The sequence below is a fragment of the Tripterygium wilfordii genome, chromosome 16, assembly GCF_013401445.1.
Source record: "Tripterygium wilfordii isolate XIE 37 chromosome 16, ASM1340144v1, whole genome shotgun sequence".
Classification (NCBI taxonomy): domain Eukaryota; kingdom Viridiplantae; phylum Streptophyta; class Magnoliopsida; order Celastrales; family Celastraceae; genus Tripterygium; species Tripterygium wilfordii.
In genome coordinates, this window is record NC_052247.1 from 395062 (window position 1) to 420380 (window position 25319).

General features: G+C 37.7%; 5 protein-coding genes across 5 annotated transcripts; 1 reads left to right on the forward strand and 4 right to left on the reverse strand.

The window, feature by feature from the left end:
* Window positions 1–760: 760 nt before the first annotated feature.
* On the reverse strand, window positions 761–2624 carry LOC119981060 (berberine bridge enzyme-like 15). The gene has a single exon (XM_038824028.1). The coding sequence runs from the start codon at window positions 2587–2589 to the stop codon at window positions 952–954; it is 1638 nt and encodes a 545-aa protein (XP_038679956.1). The 5' UTR covers window positions 2590–2624; the 3' UTR covers window positions 761–951.
* Window positions 2625–5897: 3273 nt separating this feature from the next.
* On the reverse strand, window positions 5898–7812 carry LOC119980505 (berberine bridge enzyme-like 15). Its single transcript, XM_038823220.1, has one exon. It carries the CDS (start codon window positions 7685–7687, stop codon window positions 6050–6052), a length of 1638 nt encoding a protein of 545 aa, XP_038679148.1. The 5' UTR covers window positions 7688–7812; the 3' UTR covers window positions 5898–6049.
* Window positions 7813–12618: 4806 nt separating this feature from the next.
* Window positions 12619–14496, reverse strand: LOC119981250 (berberine bridge enzyme-like 19). Its single transcript, XM_038824304.1, has one exon. The coding sequence runs from the start codon at window positions 14456–14458 to the stop codon at window positions 12836–12838; it is 1623 nt and encodes a 540-aa protein (XP_038680232.1). The 5' UTR covers window positions 14459–14496; the 3' UTR covers window positions 12619–12835.
* A 2605-nt stretch (window positions 14497–17101) lies between these two features.
* LOC119980299 (F-box protein PP2-B15-like) lies at window positions 17102–18542 on the forward strand. Its single transcript, XM_038822937.1, has 3 exons — window positions 17102–17445; window positions 17722–17840; window positions 18053–18542. The coding sequence occupies exons 1-3, from the start codon at window positions 17134–17136 to the stop codon at window positions 18510–18512; spliced, it is 891 nt and encodes a 296-aa protein (XP_038678865.1). The 5' UTR covers window positions 17102–17133; the 3' UTR covers window positions 18513–18542.
* Window positions 18543–20508: 1966 nt separating this feature from the next.
* On the reverse strand, window positions 20509–22484 carry LOC119980298 (berberine bridge enzyme-like 15). The gene has a single exon (XM_038822936.1). The coding sequence runs from the start codon at window positions 22259–22261 to the stop codon at window positions 20672–20674; it is 1590 nt and encodes a 529-aa protein (XP_038678864.1). The 5' UTR covers window positions 22262–22484; the 3' UTR covers window positions 20509–20671.
* Between the last annotated feature and the right edge of the window lie 2835 nt (window positions 22485–25319).

Here is a 25319-nt window from a genome sequence, read left to right on the forward strand (position 1 = left end):
AAAAAATCTGAATTTTATTTCTTCATTTGTTTATTTTCTTTACACAATCATTCTTCTATTCTACCACATTTTCTCAATCATTTGTTAAGTTAGGTATCATAATTAGATTAAACTTGTCTATGTAAGACTGATATTGTACTACTTTTTCTCAATCATTCGTTAAGTTAGGAATCATAATTAGATTAGACCGATCTCGTACTTGCATATATTGTGCTATTCGTAGACATTCCTGCACTTGCGAGATTATTGCATCAATACCCGCACGACTTGTCCAGCATGTAGGCTTACGCGCGTGGACTTCAACTCAGTCTTACCTCTTAACTATCACCAAGGTCGTGCGCTAGCTTGGCGGCCCGTGTTTAGGCCCACTTAACAGTGACGACGACTCAATTTCTTTGTCCTAAGAAAACGATTTGCTTAGTAGCAAGATGAGCACTATTTATAGCCCACACTTTACTAAATACACTCCATTAACTTTGCAAAAAACGTGATCTTTCAGCACTTCATTGACCTACCATTCTCAATCCTAAATTATTCTCTTTTTCTTCCTCCATGAAACCCTAAAAATCCAAGGCAGAAACCCTTAAAACCCAAACCCATGCCATCGCTTTTTTTTGTACTCGACTTTCTTTTCTGGTTAGTAGCACCGCCGATGATTCTTTGCTTGACATTGTGCAGGTCCATCGTATTACCTTGTGAGTTCCATTGTCAACATGCATGCTCCATATCGTGTATTTAAATGAGATCGCATTCGCATTGATAGTGGAAAAAACACGACGAATGATGGCGGCCTCTTGATTGAAATATGGGTGCTGCTATTTTCAAACAAAATCTGGTACACATTTATTTTTCTGGCCTAACAAAATTCAGTCTGAAACGCATTAACTCAAATCAGAAAACACAATCTTATTCCTGTAAACAAGGATGGATGGATGGATGGATAATCCATCACTAACCCCTCTTTCCAGATTTCTTTCTGGGTGAAACAGGAAGAGGTGGGATGCTCTGTTCATGCCTGTAGAAGTTATCTGGGTCAATCTTGGTCTTCACTTGCACCAATCTATTGAAATTATCCTTGAAATACTTGGCACCCCAAACACTAGCCTTGAAAGGACTGCTGTTGCCCTTCTTGTTCATACCCAAATCAAGATCCCTATAATTCACATATGCCTGTCTAGGATTCATAGAAGCATAAGGTTTCATGTATTTGTAAAGTTTCCTGATCCAATCCATATGTTTCGATGCAATCTTCCCATCCCCACTTTGCCAACCTGTTACATACTGAATCATCATCAAGATCCCATTTCTGTGAGGGAATGGAGTTTCAGACTCTGAAATCTTGCTCATCATTCCACCATAAGGATTCCATATCATAAATGGTGATTCCTCTGCTAATAGTCTCTTCCATAGCCCTTCAAGCCCTGTTTCTGATATGGGTTTTTTCATAAAATCTGATTTGGCTTTGAAATAGTTCTTGGTCAAGGACTTCCCTTGGAGTAGCACTTCTGGTGCTGTGTTGTTTGGGTACCCGGCAATGTAAAGAACTGACTGAATCCAGCTCGTTTTGATACAATCTTTACGCGTTAACCCTAATTCGGGGAAGCTCGATTTCATGATCTGGAGGAGTCTGTCTGCATCACCAAGAAATAGTGCATTGTATGCTGTAGCTACAGTTCTTCCACCACTGCTAGAATTGGCAACATTGATGAGGACTCTAATGAAGAGATCCTTGTGAAGTTTATCTGCAACTTCTTGCCATCTATAGAGGATCCTTGAAGCACCTTTTTCTAATGTTTTTGTAATTGTAAAAACTGTCACAGTTGCAGGAACAGGAACCAACTTCAACTGCCAAGCTGTAATGATACCAAAGCTAGCTCCTCCTCCACCTCTGATTGCCCAAAACACATCTTCACCCATCGATTCTCGATTGAGTACTCGTCCAGTTGCATCGATTAATCGAGCATCCGCAACATTGTCAGCACCAAGACCATATTTTCTCATCATAGAACCATAAGCACCACCTGTGATGTGCCCTCCAATGCCCAAACTTGAACAAAGTCCACCAGGAAATCCATGGACTTTTGATTTCTCTGAAATCCTGTAATAAACTTCACCAATTGTCGCTCCGGCTTGAACCCAAGCACTGTTGTCATCAATATCAACTTTGACTGATCTTAACCTTGAAAGATCTACAACAATGAAAGGAGATTCAATCTCTGATGCATAAGAGAGACCCTCATAGTCATGTCCTCCACTCCTCACCCTCAAGTGAATTCCAAGCTGTTTTGCACAAATCACAGAAGCTTGGATGTGGGATTCCTGTAATGGCTCGAAAATGAATTTGGGTTTCGGCACGGATGGTGTCGAGTACCTCAGATTCTGAGCAGAGGATTGGAGAACACTTGTGAAATTAGAAGAGTTTGGTGTGTAAAAACATGTAGAAAATGGAATTGGATTGTTAGAATTGACAGTAAGGCACCGCTTGAAACTGTCTTGAATTGAAACTGAAGTTGCATATGATGGTGACGAGAGAAAGAGTAGAGATAGTAGAAGTGATGAGAGAACAGAAACCTTTGAAGACACAACCATGGTTTCTTTCTTGGTTTTGGTTCACGAATTGCTGTGGGTGTGAGTTGTCTTTATAGATACTGGCACCTGTTAAAATATACTTAATCTAATCCTAACACCACGTTATAATCGGTCTTTCTCTTCTTAAAAATATACTTAATCTAGAGGGGAGGCAAGATCATTTCTTGAAATAAATACGTATGGGACTCGAGGAGGGTCTTAAGCGTACAATACTTCAACTGAATTGAAACGATAGGGTAAAAAAAAACCAATAAAATTTTGGCAATAACTCCTGTCTCTATAGAGAAACAATTACGCAAGAATCTTTCATTCATTTAATGATGTGATTAAAAGAAAGTTCTTGTACAAGTTGCAACTTCACACTACAAATTCAATGATGGAAAGTAAAGTTGGCATCAAATGTTAAAATTCATATATAATATATAATAATCTTCAAATTATATGGTCTAACATCAATTCAATTCGGTTGGTAGCTAGTCATGGACATAGATATCAATAATACACTTGATGCTTCACATTTTTATTGTTAGGATGGGTCATGTCTTGTGTATGTATATATATAGAAATTCTATTATGAGGTTTTAAAATAAGGTTCTAAAATGAGATTCTAATTTTAGGATTCAAAATATATTTTTAAAATTTAGAAAAAAAAATATTTGTATTTTGATTAGTTTTAGGAACCCAACGATATACTTTTTGTTCAAAACAAAAATAAAAAAAAAATACAACCTGAAAAGTGTATGAAATGTCTTTTTGTTTTATATCCAACAATCGAGAATTATTATGCACTTTTCATGTTTAATTTGATTTTTGTTTCGAACAAAAAAATATCGTTGGGTTCGTAAGATCGATCAAAATACAAATATATATTTTTAAAAAAATTTTTAAAAAATATTTTGAACTCTAAAAATTAGATTCTCATTTTAGGATCTGAATTCTTATATATATATATATATACACACACGTGTTATAAGTAATTTCTTTTAATCAAGATAATATATAGCAAGAAAAAGACAACATGAATGGAGAAAAAGAGGGGGAGTGAAACTCACTCCCTCTTAGGGTGTGTTTGGTATGGGGGTAAGAATTTGTGGGTATAATTTGTTACCCATGTAAATGTTACAAGGGTAATAATAATTATGGAGAATAATTGTTACCATTGTTTGGTAAAAAAGGGTAAAATTTACCCAAACATTCATTACTCTTGTTTGTTACGGCTATACGTTACTGATGTAATACCATTACCCTTGTTTGTTATTATTGTAATTAATCAAACTAGAAAAAAGTAAGATCGTATTTTTTTTTTTATTGTTACGACTATCATGTATCAAAATTTAAAAAATATAGATACATATGCATATATATATATATACACACACAGAGGCAGACACATATTATATATATATATATATAAGTTTCTAGTGTGAAATTCTTCTCGTTGGAGCTTATTTTCAATTACCATGTGTGAAGAGTTTTTTGGGGATTTAATTAAGGGGATAATAGGTTAGAGTAAAACTGTCTATTACTTTTTATTACCCAAGTCCCCCCACCAGTAAACTTTATGTATAAAAAATAAGCTTAATTACTAAAATTTATTACAAGAGTAAAAATTATACTAACAAAACAAACACAAGTAAACTTAAAATTTAATTACCCTTGTAACTATTACACCCCATTACCCCTCTACAAAACGCACCATTAAAATTATAGATTACAAAAATGAGGTATTGATACCATTGACTAGCCACCATTCTTACCAATGGAATGCTTTCACACCAATGATGGGTCGCGCCCCACTGAGCCATTTGGTGGATCCATGAGTTGTGATTATGATGGGTAGCAACCCACTGAGCCATTTGGTGGATCACTGAAATGTGATTTCTCTGTATCTCTTAAAAAAATATCACATCGTTAAAATAAAGATTCGATGGTGATTATTTGGGTAGATATTTGATACTTCTTGTTACGAACAAAAATCTCGCATTGGTTGAGAGTAACCCAATCCTATAGTTTATTAAACCAAACTCACCCCCTTATTTATAGTAGTTAGCTTTGGAATGAATAAAATCGTGCAGACCCAATATATTCACGACAACCTTCTCTTCTAACTATTCTGGAAAAAGAGTTTAATAATAATTCGCAGAGTGAAATGACATGATCTAATCGTAGACTTATATGAAGTATGCATCATTGCATTGGGCTCTGACTTGACAACAGTAATTCATGCTAGATTCTTATTTTCCAACATGTTTTGGTAAATGGGCCCCACAATTTTGACATTTTGTGACCACTCAAAAGACTAGAGGGGTGTGTGTGGGCCGGCCCGTCCGCCTACGATTACTGATGCGGTGTGGTGAATGGCGCAGAAAATCAAACAGAGAAAAATTAACAACTCTTCTATAACCCTAGCTAGATTGTTCAACAAGCAAAAATTATAGACAATCAGCTCTCATACATAAGTGGCTGTTATTTACTATCAATACTCAATAATAATCATCACTAATTTTTAAAATCTTTAACGAAGTGTCAAAATAGACTTCACACAGGAAGCCCTAACAAAAGATCAAACAAATATTAAAATACCCAACATAAAAGATATTAGGAAATAGAGCATTAAATATAATGCAACGCTCAACTAGCTCTTACTCCGCTTGATATCTGCTCATTCTCTACTTGATGTCTGCTTGATGTGCTTCGCTTGATCCAATTTCTCCACATATTGTCAAGCAATGTCATCTACATCAGTTATCTCAATTGATGAAATCAAGGTCCTAACTTCTAACTACTATGTCACAATCGTTATTCTCCTATTTAACTATTAAAAAAATTCAAAAAAAAGTTTAAAATCGAGTCGGACCAGACAGGCTGGTCTGCAACAGGCCTGGACGACCGTGTGAGCCCAAGTAGTGAAGAGGTGTTGGGCCGGAGCATTCTAGGCTAACGGGCCTGAGGCCCGTTTTACACCTCCACAAAATGCTTAAAGAACAGAATTCAATGTGAAGCCCATGAATCACACAAACCTATTAATCAAATGTCAAAATGGTCGCCTACCTACCCCAACACAATCTGGTTCAAAAATAGTAAATCACTTATTTTCCGTCATTTTTGGATGGAAAAATGAACACAAAAAGGAAAATACAAGAAATTGAGAATCCTATGGGTAGCTGTTGGAGATCCACTCAAGGTCCCACATTGAAAATCACTTATTTTCCTTGATATTGTTATGTTTTTAGAAGAGTGCTCATCTAGCAACAATGGCTGACCCAAAAAAAAAGAGCAAAAACAGATCTCTTTGATGACACTGCCTGCACACCAACTTCAGTTTCCTTGACAGAATATCAAACAAAATCTGGTACAAATTTATTCTTCTTGCCTAACAAAATTCAGTCTGCAACATATTAAATCATATCAGAAAACACAATCTTATTCCTATAAACAAGGATGGATGGAAAATCCATCACTAACCCCTCTTTCCAAATTTCTTTCTGGGTGAAACAGGAAGAGGTGGGATGCTCTGTTCATGCCTGTAGAAGTTATCTGGATCAATCTTGGTCTTCACTTGCACCAATCTATTGAAATTATCCTTGAAATACTTGGCGCCCCAAACACGAGCCCGGATAGGACTGCTGTTGTCCTTCTTGTTCATACCCAAATCAAGATCCCTATAATTCACATATGCCTGTCTAGGGTTCATAGAAGCATAAGGTTTCATGTATTTGTAAAGTTCCCTGATCCAATCCATGTGTTTTGATGCAATCTTCTCATCCCCACTTTGCCAAGCTGTTAGATACTGAATCATCATCAAGATTCCATTTCTGTGAGGGAATGGAGTTTCAGACTCTGAAATCTTGCTCATCATTCCACCATAAGGGTTCCATATCATCAATGGTGATTCCTCTGCTAATACTCTCTTCCATAGGCCTTCAAGCCCTGTTTCTGGTATGGGTTCTTTGATGAAATCTGATTTGGCTTTGAAATAGCTCTTGGCCAAGGACTTCCCTTGGAGTAGTACTTCTGGTGCTGTGTTGTTCGGGTACCCGGCAATGTAAAGAACTGACTGAATCCAGCTCGTTTCGATACAATCTTTACGCGTTAACCCTAATTCAGGGAAGCTCGATTTCATGATATGGAGGAGTCTGTCTGCATCACCAAGAAATAGTGCATTGTAAGCTGTAGCTACAGTTCTTCCACCACTGCTAGAATTGGCAACATTGATGAGGACTCTAATGAAGAGATCCTCGTGAAGTTTATCTGCAACTTCTTGCCATCTATAGAGGATCCTTGAAGCACCTTGTTCTAATGTTTTTGCAACTGTAAAAACTGTCACAGTTGTAGGAACAGGAACCAACTTCAACTGCCAAGCTGTAATGATACCAAAGCTAGCTCCTCCTCCACCTCTGATTGCCCAAAACACATCTTCACCCATCGATGCTCGATCGAGTACTCGTCCAGTTGCATCGATTAATCGAGCATCCGCGACATTGTCAGCACCAAGACCATATTTTCTCATCATAGTACCATAAGCACCACCTGTAATGTGCCCTCCAATGCCCAAACTTGAACAAAGTCCACCAGGAAATCCATGGACTTTTGATTTCTCTGAAATCCTGTAATAAGCTTCACCAATTGTCGCTCCGGCTTGAACCCAAGCGCTGTTATCTTCAATATCAACATTGACTGATCTCAACCTTGAAAGATCTACAACAATGAAGGGAGACTCAATCTCTGAAACATAAGAAAGACCCTCATAGTCATGTCCTCCACTCCTCACTCTCAAGTGAATTCCAAGCTGTTTTGCACAAATCACAGAAGCTTGGATGTGGGATTCTTGTAATGGCTCGAAAATGAATTCGGGTTTTGGCACGGATGGTGTCAAGTACCTCAGATTCTGAGCAGAGGATTGGAGAACACTTGTGAAATTAGAAGAGTTTGGTGTGTAAAAACATGTAGAAAATGGAATTGGATTGTTAGAATTGACAGTGAGGCATTGCTTGAAACTGTCTTGAATTGAAACCGAAGTTGCTGATGATGGTGATGAAAGAAAGAGTAGACAAAATAGAAGTGATGAGAGAACAGAAACCTTTGAAGACACAACCATGGTTTCTTTCTTGGTTTTGGTTCAAGAATTGCAGAGTGTGTGAGTTGTCTTTATAGATGCTGGCACCTGTTAAAATATACTTGGGTTTGTTTGGTAGACAATTTTGCCAGTTCTATATATTGTAGCATATAATATGTTAGTATATATGGTGGTAATAAATGATAACAGATATGATTCTTAAAATGCTGATAGGTGTTTGATCGTACTTTTGCTGGTTGTGACAAATTACATGAAAGGTATTATACATTTAAATTGTAACAGATTTTGATAAATAGCAAAATAAATTGTAAACAAATATTTAATACTAATAAAAATATTATTAAATTAATTAAATAAGATAAATATTAAAATTATATATTTTTTAATAAATAGTTATCAGATTTAATATATTAATACCATCTCGACAATTATCAGATTTAATAAATAATTTATTATTATTAATAAATTATGAAAAACAAATCCTTATTTACACAAAGATAAGATCGGAAAATCAAGTAAATTATTGGACATAAATTGAAAATTGTGATAAAAATATTAGAAAACTGTCCAAAAGGCACCAATTTGAAAGGGCAATATTATTGTCCCTAAACTGTCTTGGAGTTTGCATCAGAAAAATTAATCTAATCCTAACACCACGTTAATGATCTTTGATTAATAGGTCTTTTTCTTCTTAAAATATATTTAATCTAATCCTAACACCACGTTAAAGATTTTTTTACTAACCTGCAAGGTACCATAGAAGAAGTTTAAATTCAGATAGTCACGTTGACACGTCTAGAAATTTTCCACCTGATGATAACAGGGTATGTTAGACCAAAACTCATTACGAAAAAAAGAGAGAGTGATACTCCTTCTAAATAAAATGTTTGTTTGGCTATCCATCTTAAATAATTGATAATACAAAACCATATAAAATGTAAAAACTATCAAGTTTCACTTACAAATTATTCTCTCTCTTTTTTGTGAAAAGGGTGCTCCATGTTTTATCCTACCTAATTTTTTTTTATCATCTAGTTTAGATGGTAATTTGGATATTCACTTTCCAAAACTAAAGAAGTTATGAGTTAGAGTGGGGGAGACGAGATCATTTCCTGAAATAAATACGTGCGGGCTCGAGTAGGGTTCAAAGCACACAATACCTCAGCTGGAATGAAACATCAGGGTAAGAAAACCTAATTTCTGCATCCACAATTTATTCAGTCAATAATGAAGAAAAAGAAATAAAATATTGGTTTGGTAAGAATTTTTTCTTCCTTGGATTATATATATATATATATATATGTATATTGAAAGAATTTTCTTTCTTGTGTATCTTCAATAGACATCAACCAATGACAATATGCTCATACTTTTATATGAAATTAAAAGGAAACTTCAATTGAATATTGAAAAGTCTTTAAGGAAATAGGAACTCAAATTCAATTATTGCCTCACAATAACTCCTGTCTCTATTGAGAAACAATAATGCAAGGATCTTTGATTCATTTAATGTTTGTGATTAAAAGAAAGTTCTTGTACAAGTTGCAACTTCACACTAGAAAGTCAATGATGTTCAGATATATATATATAAAAAAAAAGTCAATGATGTTCAGTGATGGAAAGTAAAGCTGGCATCAAATGTTCAAATCCATATAATGTATAATAATCTTCAAATCATATGCTCTACCATTAATTCAATTTGGTTGGTAGCTAGTCATGGAGATATATATCAATAATGCACACTTGATGCTTCGCATTTTTGTTGTTACAATGGAGGAATTCTTTTATCAGGTCTACTCGGATGCAAAAATACGTATCCACATCAAAAATTCATGCACGGGAATGCACGTTCTTTTAAGGTTGAATTAGTCGTAGCTGCAGCAGTTGACATTGGGAAAAAAAAATGCACTGCTTCATGCTTGATTCTTTCCAACATTGTTTTGCTAGATCGGACCCCACAATTTTTACATTTTGTGACCACTCAAAAGACTAGAGGTGTGTGAGCCAGCCCGTCGGTCAACGGTTAGTGATGATATTGGACAAAGTCCCACATCGGTTAAAAACAACAACAATATTCAGTTTATAATGGGCAAGTCTTCCTCCCCTTAATAGGCCTTTTAAGGGGGAGGTCCAAAGGGCCCAATTTATAAGATGGTATCAAAGGAGACCGTTGTGCACTCGTCCTCGATAAGAAGTCCACTCGTTAGGCCTTGGGCAGAGATACCCAGTCCACGAGTGCGAGGGGGTGTTGGACAAAGTCCCACATCGGTTAAAAACAACAACAATATTTAGTTTATAAGTGGCAAGCCTTCCTCCCCTTAATAGGCTTTTTAGGGGGAGGGCCAAGGGCCCAACTTTATATAACCCTAGATGCTTCAACAAGCAAGCAAGGATTATATAGACAATCAGTTCTCGCATAGACTTTTTAGGGGGAGGGCCAAGGGCCCAACTTTATAAGAGTTGCAGAAAATCAAATACGAAAGTAGAAAAACAACTCTTCTAATAACCCTAGATGCTTCAACAAGCAAACAAGGATTATATAGACAATCAGTTCTCGCATAGGCTTTTTAGGGGGAGGGCCAAGGGCTCAACTTTATATAACCCTAGATGCTTCAACAAGCAAGCAAGGATTATATAGAGAAATCAGTTCTCGCATAGACTTTTTAGGGGGAGGGCCAAGGGCCCAACTTTATAAGAGTTGCAGAAAATCAAATACAAAAGTAGAAAAACAACTCTTCTAATAACCCTAGATGCTTCAACAAGCAAGCAAGGATTATATAGACAATCAGTTCTCGCACATAGACGACCGTTATTTCATATCAAATACTCAATAATAATCATCATTAGTCTTCAAAATCCTTAACGAAGTGCTTAAATAGACTCCACGCACATATGAAGCCCTAAAAAAAGGACCAAACAAAGACTAAAATACCCAATACAAAAGAAATAAGGAAATATAATGCAACGCTCAGCTAGCTCTTGCTTGGTTTGATGTCCGCACCGCACATTCTCTTTTTTATGTCCTCTCGATGTGCTTCTCGTGATCTAGCTTCTCCATATATTGTAAAGCAATGTCATCTACATCAGTTTTCTCAATTGATGAAATCAAGGTCCTAACTCCTAACTATTATGTCACATTGGTTATTCTCCTATTTAACTAATAAAAAATTTCAAAAAAAATTAAAATCAAACCGGACCAGATGGTTGGCCTGCAACAGGCTTGGACGGCTGTGTGAGCCCAGCTCGTGAAGAGGTGCTGGGCTGGGCCATTGTAGGCCAACGGGCCTGAGGCCCGTTTTACACCTCCACAAAAGGCTTAAGGAAGGAATTCAATGTGAAGTCCATGAATCACACAAACCTATTAATCAAATGTCAAAATAGTCACCTACATACCCCAACACAATCTGGTTCAACAATAGTAAATCATTTATTTTCCTTATTTTTTCGATGGGAAAATGAACACAACAAGGAAAAGACAAGAAATAAATGACACTAAAGGTGGCTGTTGGAGACCCACTCAAGGTTCCACATTGAAAAAATACAAAGAAGTTGAGGTTTATAAGACAAGTGCATGAATCCAACTCACAAGCCATGATCTTGCAAAAGAAATGGGGCACCCAATACCCATCCACTTGTGTAGTATAAAGCCCAATTTTAGGCCCAGAAACATAGGCTTCCCTAAGATCCATATTTCTAACATGATTTTGTGAGAAAGAATGAGTTATGAGTTTGCCATCCACTTGTAGTATAAGTCTTATTATAGGCCCTCGGTCATCACCGTGACCGACGGATCTATTGACCTTCTCATTGCAGGTGATCAAGGATTGAAGTGGAGTTTTTATATTTGATTGAAGGACTGAATTTCAGGGCTCCCATATTGCATTGAGGCCCAAGAAGGTGAGATTCTTGTTCCACTCCTCTGTTTTTTATTTTGAGTTAAATCCTAAACCAAGCAAGTAAATCCATGGTCCCATGAGCTTTATAGCAGATAAGATTGGCACCAACTCTCTGCTCGTTGCGTCCAAGTAAAGTAAACCTGCAATCACAAGCAGAAGTAGAGTTGTGGGTTAGTGTGTATGTTTGGTAGATTAGTTGTGTTGATTTTCAACGCTAACTGTTAAGTTGTGAGAAAAAAAAATACGCTTAAACCTCTAAAATAAACTGTGAATATATTTAATATAAAGTCCTAAATCCACAGTAAAAAAAATTAAAAAAATATATCTGTCATGTTTTGATGTGTATCCCATGCCTTTTCCCATGCAAAAAGGCATGGAACCCACAGTAAAAAATTTTAAAAATAAAAACGATACCTTTTGATGTTGGATCCATACAAAAAGGCATGCAACTCACGTCAAAAGAGGTATCACCCCTCTTTGAGAGTGCATACAACCCAACGGTATCCTAGTGTTTGGTGAAGCGGACCGTGCCCGCTTCACCAAATAGAATGAGTGTGTATTTTAACCTTTTTGTAGTGAGGTGAGACAATTTTTGAAACTGTGAGTAACAATGACAAAAAGTGTTTAGCTCATCATTAAAAATACTATAGATCAAATGTCTTGTGTCGAGAGTAAAAGCAGTTTCTTGTAATTTTAGCTTCAAATTTACCACCGCGGCGGTGGTGATACGACACTACCAAATGCAACCATAGCCACACATAACGGTTGTCACTAAAAATACTGTAGATCAAACGCATTACGTCCAGAGTGAAAATAGCTTCTTGCAATTTTAGCTGCGAATTCACCGCAGCATGATGATACACTGCCAAACGCAACCATTAACCACCACAAAACAGGTCCCTTGCCGACTCTGTAATAAAGTAAACTAGCCTGCAAACTCTGACACGGTCAAATCCCCTTTCACAAATCAATATCAGTATGCCTTATTGAAAACAACATTTAGCATATAAACAAACTAGTACAAACTGCTTTGATTTTTCTGTAGACTTTTGAGCATTCTAGAGTAGAATCAACTCTGTTTTTAAGAGTATTAAGTTGACGAGAAAGAAAAAAAAAGGGTACATCTGACACTTAAATTCAAAAGACAATCATGATAATTTTTCTAATTATTACAATCGATTATCCTCTCAATCAAGGTAGAGGATAAAGAATAAAACCCAAAACATACATTTCTATGACTTATCGATTGATTATGTAGTAAGAGTCTCTGATTCTATGCCTTATTTGGAAGAGTAGGGATGCTCTGTTCATTCCTGAAGAAATTCTGCGGATCCACAGCAGTCTTCACCTTCACCAACCTATCAAAGTTGGCACCAAAATACTTTTCTCCATAAACTCTCCCTGCTTTGAAGTCATTCCCACTCTTTGGCATCACTCCTATGTCAAGATCTCTGTAATTCAAGAAAGCTCTTCTTGGGTTCTTTGACACAAATGGAGTCATGTAACTGAAAAGCATCTTTGCCTGATTAAGATAGTTTTTTGCTGCATCAGCACCCTCCTCATTCCAATTCACTGAATACTGAATCTTGTACAAGTTCCCTTTTCGATGAGGAAATGGAGTTTCTGATTCGGAAATCTCGGACATTCTCCCTCCATATGGATTGAAAACAAACCCAACTTTCCCCTGTTCGATCATCTTCTTCCATATCCATTCCAGACTCTGTTTCGAGATCGGTGTTCGAACATAATCTGATTTCCTCTTCAAGAAATTCGCGGAATCCGGGTTTCTGTCGAGCAGAACAGTTGGGGAGGTGCCATTGTCGTAATTAGCCCACCATAACACTGAATCAATCCAAGTAGTCTCGATGCAATCTTCAATTTTCAAACCCACTTCAGGAAATTCCTTCCCCAATAAACCCACAAGGGACTTTGCATTTCCTAAATACATTGCAATAACTGTTGCTCTAACTGTCCTCTGACCGCTATTAATCCTCGAACTCACCGGCTGCAATAACAATCTCAAGAACAAATTGTTGTCAATCGTTGGTGCCACTGACTGCCATTTATAGACCAAATCAGTTGCATTCCCTTCAATGGTGCTTTCAAGTCTAAAGACTGTAACTTTTTCCGGTACTGGAACCAGATTGATTGAGTAAGAAAGAACAACCCCAAAACTACCACCCCCACCTCCCTTAATCGCCCAAAACAGATCCTCCCCCATTGATTTCCTATCAAGAATTCGACCATTCACATCGACAATCTGGGCATCAAATATAAGATCCACCGATAACCCGAATTTCCTCAACATGTTACCGTACCCACCACCGCTAAAATGCCCACCAACACCCACCGTCGGGCACACTCCGGCGGGAAAGCCGAGTACTTTACTCGTCTCCCATATTTTATAATACAGTTCCCCGAGCGTCGCACCGGATTGAACAAAAACAGACTGGTTTTCGACATCGATAGTGATGGTTCGGAGATTGAACATGTCGAGAATTAGAAAGGGTGTGTCGGAGACGTACGAGATACCCTCGTAATCATGTCCGCCGCTTCTGATTTTGAGTAAAAACCCAAGTCTCTTGGCGCAGATCACGGCCCCCTGAACATGGGATTCGCTCTCTGGGGTTACGATAATCGACGGTTTTAGTGTCGATGAAGTGTTGAATCGGGCGTTACGAATGTAAGCACGAAGAATCGAAGTGTATGAACTGTTGGTTTGAGAATAAACAATGTTGGAGATATCTTGGTTGGTTTGTGTTGATAGACAATGAAGAAACTGGCTGTAGACAGAATTATCATCTGCGGCTTCGGCTTGGGATATTGAAGAAGATAGATTTAGAACAAGAACAAAAACAAAAACAGAGAGTAACAGGGTTGGTGTTTTTGTCTTCATTGTTGCAGAGAAATGAAGAGATATACATATACATGGATGCATGTTTATGTATTATATAGACTTAGAAAGGATTGAAATTTTGTTGGTATATTTTGATTTGATTGAATATTCAATGGAAATTGATGTTTATTGCGTGAACATGTTGATATGATCAATCATTATGCACCACTATATTGAAAAGTTACTAATGATATTTTTCCTTTTGTGATTGTTCTTATGTCATGGTCTTAGATTAGTTTTGATTAGATAGTGGTTTTTTTTGAAAAAAAAAAATTGATTAGTAAGTTTTAATGAATATGAGAGATGACTTTTTCTCTGTTAAACTACTATTGACAAAGAAAAATTGTCTATATTGAATTGTTGTATGATATTTATGTCTTTTTTTAAAATTTTTATTAAAAATAGTGTTTAAAATTTTAATGGTAAATTTCTATTGAGCCAAACTGTTTGTATGAACTCGAAAGGTAATAATTAGATTTTCATTATGAGCAATACCCTTGTAGCCTTTTGGTTCAACTTATCCTGTTGTCAAGTGAGAAATTTTTGTACCCGCACTTGAGTTTAAGTCTATATTGAATGTTCAAATGACAAACTTGTATAATGTCGTTCTCCACTGCTAAGACAAATTATTTAAGTCTTACATTTCTCATTGTGGACTCCAATGGAAACTTCTCTATATTTAGCCGAACCTCAATTTTTAATTATTTTGCTTTTTAAAATGGATGAGGAAATAAATTTTAATGCAATATTGTGATTGATTTATACTAAGATTGGATATTGAGCTAGTTTCCCTTTAGTATGTATTAAATTATTCAATATTATTGACTCATGCAAAATTAATACAAAGTCTATCTTTTGTGTCATTAATCTCAAAAACATATTATAATTTATATATCATATCATAATAACAAAAAATCTAACCCATAAAAAAAATATGTGTTGTAAGAAAGATATGTCCATATGCCTTATATAACTTGATGAAAAGGATATATATTCATAAATTTTCATATGAAAACATACTTGCAAATAGTTTCATAATTTTTCGTCTTTCATAAATTTAGGAATTTCAATTTCCATTGAAAGTAATATTTTTTATGACTAAACCGTATGGATTAGAAATATTTTGAATGCAATTTCCACTCAAAACAATATCCTATATGACCATATATTGATTTTTCATTTAATTTTATGTGCATATACAGATATGATAACATGAGATTAGACTCATATCGAATGTGCATGGAAAAACTTCTACATGTCATTAAGAAAAAAGAGTAATCATTAGCATTACGTTTGGTGATGAAAATACATGCAAATGCAACCATTCGTTTTATCAATTGGTGCATGTCCACGTGTAGGTTGACATCGTTGACGTACGCGCCATCAGTCAACCATAATGGTGGGTGGGTCCCGACTCGGTTAGAAGATTATCCTGTATTTGACTATTCACTATTGGAGGTCTGTCTAAAGACTTATGACTAGTTTCGCCCCACTATTTCTCCACCTTGTGAAAAGTAAACGACGACCAACTTCGTATATTTCATAGTCGCATTGCCTAATAGTGGTGGAAAAAAAATCGATTCCGAGTCAGTTTTGAATTGGACAATATCACATGTTTATAAAATATTTATATGTCCGAACTCTAATCCTAATTATATTTCAAATGTACTTAATTGACAACACCCAGATTAGTTTAAATCCAGACAAATAAAGCGAATATAATTTAATTTCGGTTAGGATCCAGACAATTAAACTGGATAAAATTTATGTGTTTGGACCCAGATCAAGTGTTTGAACTCAGATTTCGGATATATAACTTATGTCCGAAATTAATTTAATTCGAATCGGATAAATTCGCTTTGGACAGAGTTTTGTCACTACTACCTAATAGGGATCCCATTGGCATAGGGAGAAAAAGAAGCTTCATAATGGGGTCGGCGGTCGGTGGGACATTGATTGGGCAAGAAGTAGTAAAATACACGCCTCTGAGCTTATGGCATCTCCTTGGGCCTGCATCTGGGCCAGGGCCAGGCTGAAATATACGTTTATGGGCCATGAACATGAGAAATGTGCAACCCATCAACATCCACCATTCAATGTTTCTTGGCCCCACTATTCAATTTGGGCTAGAAAAGGCCACAAAGGCATACTTGGATTGCCTCATTCTTTTTCAAGTTCGTTCTTTTTGAAGTTTGTGACAACATGTAGGGTGTTAATGTGAAGAGTTGATCCACCACATGACTTTTATCTCTTTAAATTTAGAGTTTACGATGCCTGAGGTAGGTAGTTTAAACCAACCTTCTGTGATATTTTCTTATGAAATTCTAGTCCGTAGGCTTGTCCCATTTCTGGGTTCACTTAGCTTTATCTGTTGTCCATGTGGTGAGGACTATTAAGACGGTCCGAGTTTTTTCGTCCATTTAACTATCTGAATGACATGTTGAGCTGAGTGGTTCCGCCATTTAAAATAAAAAACAAGTGAATAGTTGAAAGTTTTTCCTATCACATGCAACTATAGACTATTAACCATTCATTCATTCATGCATTATCTACCACATGATTGACAAGCCAGGATGTCCTCATCTTTCCAATCCATGTCGTCATATAAACCAACACATGTTGCCATCAATATCTATACATGATAAAAAGTATTCTTTACTGATGCAAAGATCCAAATGTACATCTCTTTTTCTTGTTTTTACACAATCACAGGCCTAGCTAGGAGGAAGAAGATGGCTTTTGAACTACTGCCTGAAGATTGCTTTGTACAGATTCTATCCACCACTACCCCCCGCGACGCTTGTCGAGCCTCGGTCGTCTCTTCCACCTTCCAATCCCTGGCCGATGCGGATGCAGTGTGGGACAAATTTCTACCTTCTGATTGGCAACAGATTCTGTACAGATTAGTGAATCCAGTGGAATACTCTTCCAAGAAGGACTTGTTTCTCAGGTTATGTAATCCACAGTTAATCGACGGGGGTAGAAAGGTGAGTAATCACATCTTGTATTAGTCTCACTGTTTTTGTACATAGGGAGCTGGATTAATTGATGGACCTGAAAATGCTAAGAATTCCAGTGTTTTTTTGTTACAATTAACTCAAATGCTGAGATGAACGGACATGATTCATGCGAAATCGTGTGCCTCACATGATCCATATGAAATCGTGTGTTTCCATCCTAACATTTGAGATAGCTCTGACAAAAACAAGGAATACGGAATTCGTAATACCATTGTTGATGATCATATGGTGTTATTTTGACAGATTTTCTCATTAGAGAAATCAACAGGTAGAAAGTGTTATGTGTTGAGTGCAAGGGAGCTTTCAATTACATGGGCACACAATCCCCGCTACTGGACATGGAAGCAATTCCCCGAGTCGAGGTTACACATCACACCTTGTAAAGTTGTTTCAATTTTATATGTGTTAAGAACATGTTTCCTCTAACAACAAAGCTTTGGTTGGGATTGTGAAGTTAACTGTGGTAACTCCATGCAAATGCGAGAGATCGCAAGTTCAATTCTTACGCTTGCGCCAAAAACATGTGTTTCTGAATAAGACCGCCTACATCTGTCTGGTTAAATTTTCATTTCAGATTTCCAGAAGTTGCTGAACTTAGGACAGTATGGTGGCTAGAAATCAATGGAAGCATCAACACTTCATTGCTGTCTCCGAAAACAGTTTACGGAGCCTATCTCATCCTTAAACTCGCTCCCCGCGCCTATGGTTTAGACTCTTTGCCATCAGAAGTGACAGTTGAAGCCGGTGCCTTCAAATCCCAAGGTTCAGTATACTTGCGACGCGAAGATAGCAGTAAACAATACATAGAGCAGGTTTATTGTTTGAACCGAGTTGAAGCACTGAGATCAAGGGTTTCGGAGGGCGAGAAACGAGGTCTGTGGATGTGCCAAGACGGATGGATTGAGGTTGAGTTGGGAAGCTTTTATAATGATGGACGCATTGGTGCAGTGAAAATGAGCCTGAAAGAGGTTAAGGGTAATCACCTGAAAGGTGGTCTTATTGTTGGTGGAATTGAAATCAGGCCTAAATACTGATGATAACTAGATTATTGTTTTCTTCTCTTCTCTTCTTCCATCCAATCCATGTAATTTTCTTCTATAAGGGGAAAGTTGGACATCTACATAGTACTGTATGAATCATGACAATAAACCTTAACAGGTTTGTCCCCCAAACATGAAATGGCAATGTAATAGATTATTATGTGAACATTCTATCTTGACTTTCATATGGATTGATTGTCAATTTTTGAATTCTTCAACTCCACCATCTTCTCCCATAATCCTTCAAGAACGGCCTTCGAAATCGGCTCTTGTACATAGTCTGATTTTTTCTTAAAGTATTTTCCTGATTGAGGTTGTCTATTGAGTAAAACATCCATTTGATATTCCTTTTGGATGGTTAGACCATAACAGAACCGATTCAATCCTGCTGATTTATTTGAGTCCTTGCTCGACAAAACCCAACTCAGGGAAATTGCCATTCATGAGATCCACAAGCCTCTCTGCATTTCCAAGAAACAAAACCCACAAATTTAGCCTTAAGATCAGTGACACTTTCAGGAACAATAACAAGTTTAATTTTCCAGGAAACTGACTCCAAAACTAGCTCCACCTCCTCCTCTAATAGCCCAAAAAAAAGATACTCTTCCATTGATTCTCTATTCAAAACTCTGCCATTAACATCAACAATTTTTGCATCAACATTGTTATCAACTGTCAAACAAAAATTCCTCATCATATTGCCATACTCACCTCCACTATAATGACCTCTAACTCCACCATTGGGCAAACCCCAGCTGGGAATCCATGGATTTTGCTTCTCTCAGCAATCCCATAAAAAAAAGTTCAAGTGTGGCTCCCGATTCAACCCAAGCACTTCCATCTTCTATGTTTATACTGACTGATCTAAGATTGAACATGTCAAGGATGAAAAGCGCGGAGTTTGAGACATATGAGAGGCCATCATCACTGCGGATTCTGATCTTCAAACCATGAATTTCAGACTTCGGAGCAAATGATAGATGCTTGGATGTGAGACATGTTGATCATAACCGGCCCATTGGACCTGTACAGCCCATTTTGTAAGCTCATGGGCTTTCTATTGCTCAAAGCTTCGTAGCCCAACTTCTGTGCTTCGGCCTAAAGGATAATGGGCCCATAGATTTACTAAGGACTGGGAATTGATAGCCGGAAACCTGGACTCCGCAGCTGCTCACACGGCGAATTGTGCGTCGGAGATCACCGACGGTGGGATTGAAATGGTGAATGTGGATAGGCCAAATCAGATTGTCTCCGCACAATTCTGGGGATAAGGGACCGGCAATAGATGTTTAATGCTTTCGATTCCTGATTTCTAGATCATACAAGCGACGTCAGTATCTTCCAAACCGACGACCTGGTAGGCATGCATGATTCCACTGACAGCTATTTGGGAGATTTGCATTACCTTCAATGCGAATTGTTCCGCTCGGAGCTCAGCGACAGTGGGATGAAATGGTAGATGTGAAGCCAAAAGCACATTGTCTCCACACAATTCGGGGATAGAGAAACCCAGAAAAAGGTGGTTAATGCTTTCAATTCCTGATTTGCAGAGCACACAATCGAGGTCAGCTTCTTCCAACTCTTAAACTGACTTGGTTGGCATGATTCCATTGATAGCAATTTGGGATCTTTTTATTATTGCTTTTCATTTTTATATCCTATCGTATATACAACTAATAAATCATGCATAGTAATATTCTATTTAACCCTTGAACTGACTTGGTAGGCTTGAGAAGAATTTAGGAACAATATTGCAGTATAGTAATGCAGGTCATCTTTATCTAGGAGTGTTGAATTATATGTGTTGTATTGGTTGATTAGAAGAATGGGAGAAGATAGTATCATAACTGTATGGATGGACAGTGAGTTGACCAAGCTAAACATATAGTTTATGAAAGAGTCACCAGTTCTGTACACATGATCCTACATGAAGAATTTCTTTGTTTCAAATACAGAAGTGAAATAAAATTGATAAACTGAAAACTGGTGATTCAGGGGAGAATAATTGATTTCATTGAAAGAAAGAGTATTACAGTTTTCAGAAGCTTAAAGAAAATGGGTCGAAGAAGACCTTTATCTACGACGACAGAGAGATGATCACTCAACGCTCATTATTACGTTCCACGGTTGTTATGTAATGACTTGTAGCAACATTATGCTACAGGTGGTATGCTTTGTTCATTCCTGAAGAAATTAGAAGGATCGACCTTGGTCTTGACTTTCACCAATCTGTCAAAGTTGTTCTTGAAATATTTGGCACCCCAAATTCTTGCTTGTTTGTAGCTTGTATGATTGCCTCTTTTGTTTGTGCCAATGTCGAGATCTCTATAATTGACGTATGCTTCTCGTGGATGTTTTGAAACGTAAGGGGTCATGTAACTGTAAAGTCTTCTGATCCAATTTATGTACTTTTGTGATGCCTCAGGTCCTTCTTCTTCCCATCTCACATAGGGTTGAATTTTGTACAAATTCCCAGCTCTGTGCGGGAAAGGAGTGCTTGATTCAGGAATCTCGCTCATTCTGCCTCCGTAAGGAGCAAGTAGTAGTACGCCCCCTGCTGCTTCTTCCTCGAAAAGTCTTTCCCACAATCCTTCCAATGCAAATACAGGAATTGGTTCCTTCACATAGTCTGATTTCGCTTTGAACCGTGCTTCAAATGGTCTCCGATTAAGCAATAGTTCCGTGGGTTTAATTGGAAATCCGGCAAAGAAGAGGACAGACTCAATCCAGCTCATTTCAGTGCAATCTTGTATAGTCACATTCAACTCAGGGAAGCGCTCTTGCATCAATTGAAGGAGACTATTATTTGTGCCAAGAAACAAGGCGTTGAAGGTAGCTTGGATTGTCATCTTCCCTTCTTCAGTGGAGTTCACTCTGCCTATGATGAGCCGAAGGTATATATCTTCAGGAAGGTTAGGCGCCACGGATTGCCAATTATAGACAAGATTGGTTGCGTTTTGTTCCAGGGTCCTCGTGACTGAGAATACGGTCACAGTAGATGGAACTGGTACCAATTTCACTTTCCAAGCAACAATGACTCCGAAGCTAGCACCTCCACCTCCTCTAATAGCCCAAAACAAGTCTTCTCCCATTGATTTTCTGTCAAGAAGTCTCCCTTTAACGTCGATCAATTCTGCGTCAATTACTTGATCTGCTGCAAGACCATATTTGCGCATCAATGCTCCATATCCTCCTCCGCTGAAGTGCCCACCAGAACCCAAACTTGTGCAAACACCGGCGGGGAAGCCAAGTGTTCTACTCTTCTCAGCAATTCTATAATAAAGTTCTCCATTGGTTGCACCAGCCTGAACCCAAGCAGTGCTAGATTCTTCATCAATTTCGATCGATCGCATGTTAATGAGGTCGAGGATGACAAATGGTACATCGGAAACATAAGATAAACCCTCATAGTCATGACCACCACTTCTGATTCTGATCTGCATGCCATATTTTTTGGCACAAACTACAGTTGTTTGGATATGAGAGACACTCAATGCTGTGACAATGACTAATGGTTGAGGAGTGGTAGGTGTGGAGAACCTAAGGTTTTGTACAGAGATGTTCAAGACTGATGAATATGAAGGGTTGATTGGGGTGTAAATGAGTTTTGATGTGGAGGCAGGGGAGTAGAGGGTAATGCATTGAAGAAAATCTTCATGGGTTTGAGCTGAAGTTTCTTGAGAAAATGAGGAGAATAGCAGAAGAATTAGTAATGGAAACATTGAAGGGATTGGAGAATTCATTTGTGGTGTTTGCTTATGATTATGAAGATTGAGATACAAGACGGTGTCTTATTTATACTAGTGAGGAGGCGCCTTTATGACTTTGAAAAATAATTTTCTCTTATTACTTGTTGGGATAGATATGATGAAATTTCTCATGAGAGGCCAATTCAAGCAACTAGATTAATTTGAGTTTTTCAAAAATCTATGCAGGAAGAGCATTTCTTAGTACTTCCGCAATGCCATGCTGACCATTCAATGGATTGGTAGCAAATGAAATTAAAATTTTGAATCAATCTTTTTTGGGGTAATCGAGGAACAACCCAACCAAACCAACATGTCCTTTCAAATAGCTGAGTGGGCGTAGACCTTGAACTGCACCATGCTGGAGACAGATAAGACTGAGTTAAAATTTATGCGGGTAGGGGTCCAAAAGTGGGGAAAGCCCACAAAACCATACCTTTTCAGACAACAAAATGGGCGTAAACCTCGGCCTGCAACACTTCAGCGACATGTAAGCCTAAGCCGAAACTCATGCGGGTAGGGGTTCGAAAGTAGAGCAAACCCAGGGAACTATTATTTCACAACGAAATATCTCAGTTGGTTGGCTCGAACTCTCGACCTCGGGCACCATAAGGCGTAAGTCTAAAAAGATAACTAATTAGGTTATTGCCAAATGGTTAAATTTTAAATCAATCACCATTTAGTTTCATCTAAATGAGTAAAACAACTTCCTAATTAATAGAACTTTATGATATTAATATATGTATATATTAATTGCGCTTCGTCACGTCCATTCTTTGTGATTTACTACTAAATTTTCAAGGAAGAATTGGTAAACCATTATTCAAAAATTCAAGCATAGCCGGAGCAAATGTGCTGAACTCTGTGACTTGGTCATAGGCTTATCCGGCTTGTTCCAAACTAATTTAGTAATTTGGAGCATAATAATGTACGTTGGACCTAGTAAAATAAGCAGGATGGCTAAGTAATCAACACTTAACCATTGCACAATTGGCATTCTCCAGTCAAAAGAGGATGTATGTGTTTAAGGCTTATAAAAATTCCCACATCACCAACGATAGACGACGTAGCTTATAAGTGTGAGTCCAACTTTAAACCCTTGTAACGTATTTTGAAGGAAAAAAATCATGCGAACCTTGTGCCCAGAGCGTGATCAATACTATCAGAAATCCACACTCACATCCATGTCAACAATATTGTCCGCTTTGGGTTATCCGATTCCAGTGGATATATCGGGCCCGCACAGCTTTATTCCTCCTTAACCCAGCTACTACAGGCCGAAACCCAACTCACTGAGCAAGCCTAGCTATTATAAGTCAAAATCCAATTCACTAGGCTAGAAAAAAAACTTTGTTGGTAATAAAGGGTAGCCTTTACCCATATATACCTATCGGTTGGGACTTGTTCAACCGATGTGGGATATATGGTTTCAACAAATATCTCACTTAGATTGAGCCAAACCACTCTTGCCTCTTTCCTCTGCTTTTCACATCCTTTCATCTCATCCTTTCAATTCTGATGAAGGAGTTTAATGTGGATTTGAGGAAATAAGTCTGAAGAGATTGGAGGGTAGAGAATTGTTGATAATGCAATGCAAGAACCTATATTGGATTAGATTGGATAGGCAGTTGACATTGAAAATATAGACCAAACCAATTTGCTGAAACCCGTGACTTGGTCATAGGCTTATCCGGCTTGTTTCAAACTAAATTAGAGGAGAATGTATATTTGACCTTGCAAAATAAGCAGGATAGCAAAGTCATCAAGACTTTTACCATGCCACAATTGCCAATCCATTATCAAGTCAAAAGGAGGATGAGAGCAACATGGGTTGGTGTCACAATAAACAAAGGTTTTGGGATTGTAGGAGATGTGAAGAATGGATTTCTGATGTGGGAGTTTAATATAGATATGAATAATGGTATTGGGTACTACCTTTTTGTAAACCTGAAGATCTGCAATAAAAGGAATGTCGATCGAGACCTTCGATAACCCTGCAAGATCACACTAAAAGGGAGACCGTGAAGCATGAACACTGGTGTGGTACCAGTCGCAAAAGCTCCAATGGTCAAGTTAGTCATCGGCAGAGAGAATTTGTAGTGAGAGAAGTGAAATATTTTTAGAGAGAGAAAGGGAGAGCAAGATACCTTAAGTATTTGATAGAGTTAATGAGGATTGGTCCTCATGTAGTATAATAGTCTAGTGATTGGCACGTGTTGACCGAGCTGATGGGCCTCATACTTTGATTAGGCCTTGAGCCTTTGAAGGACCTCATGACAGCATATGCTTTGAGCCTTTGTAGAATAGACGGGCCATTCGGTGGACCTGTTGTAATCGACTCTCACAGGCCTTATGTTGACCACCCAAGCTCTCAATCTCTCATGGGCCTTTTGGTTATGGCTCAAGACTCTCATGGGGTTTGATGAACTTTGACTAAGACTCTCGTGAGTCTAGTCATCAATAGAGTTTGGGTCTTGGGCCTATAGGGCTCGACTAAGACTCTCGTGGGTCTAAAATTGTCGATTGAGGCTCTCGTGAGCCTTGTAGTATAGAGTCATGCGTGGACTGTTTTTGGCCCTTACACTTCCCACCTCCAAGAGTTTATCTGTTAAGTGGGGGGAGACGATCTTTTCCAGAAATAAAATACACAATACCTTCGTTAGGCATATACGTGGACCATTGCCGTATTCCGACCTATCTTGGATTGGATCGGATCGGATCTACAGTTGACATTGAAATATGAACCAGAGTGAGAAGTAAGTATCCATGTGTACTGGATTGGGTTTCATTAGCTGACAATGGAGGCAGGAGACACAGAAAATGAAATTGGATCTCAAGAGAACAGAAGTTGCCTAGCAATTGGGGATTTTTATTTTATTTTTATGAAGACCAAGTATTTTTCGGCCCATTGGACTCATATAGCCCTTTTTGCAATATCATGGGCTTTTTGTTGTTCAAACTTCAAAGCTTTGAAGCCCAACTGAGCCCCAAACCTGACTTGGGAGGCATGATTCCACTGGGAGCTATTTGGGATTTTTTTCTTGTCATTTTCATG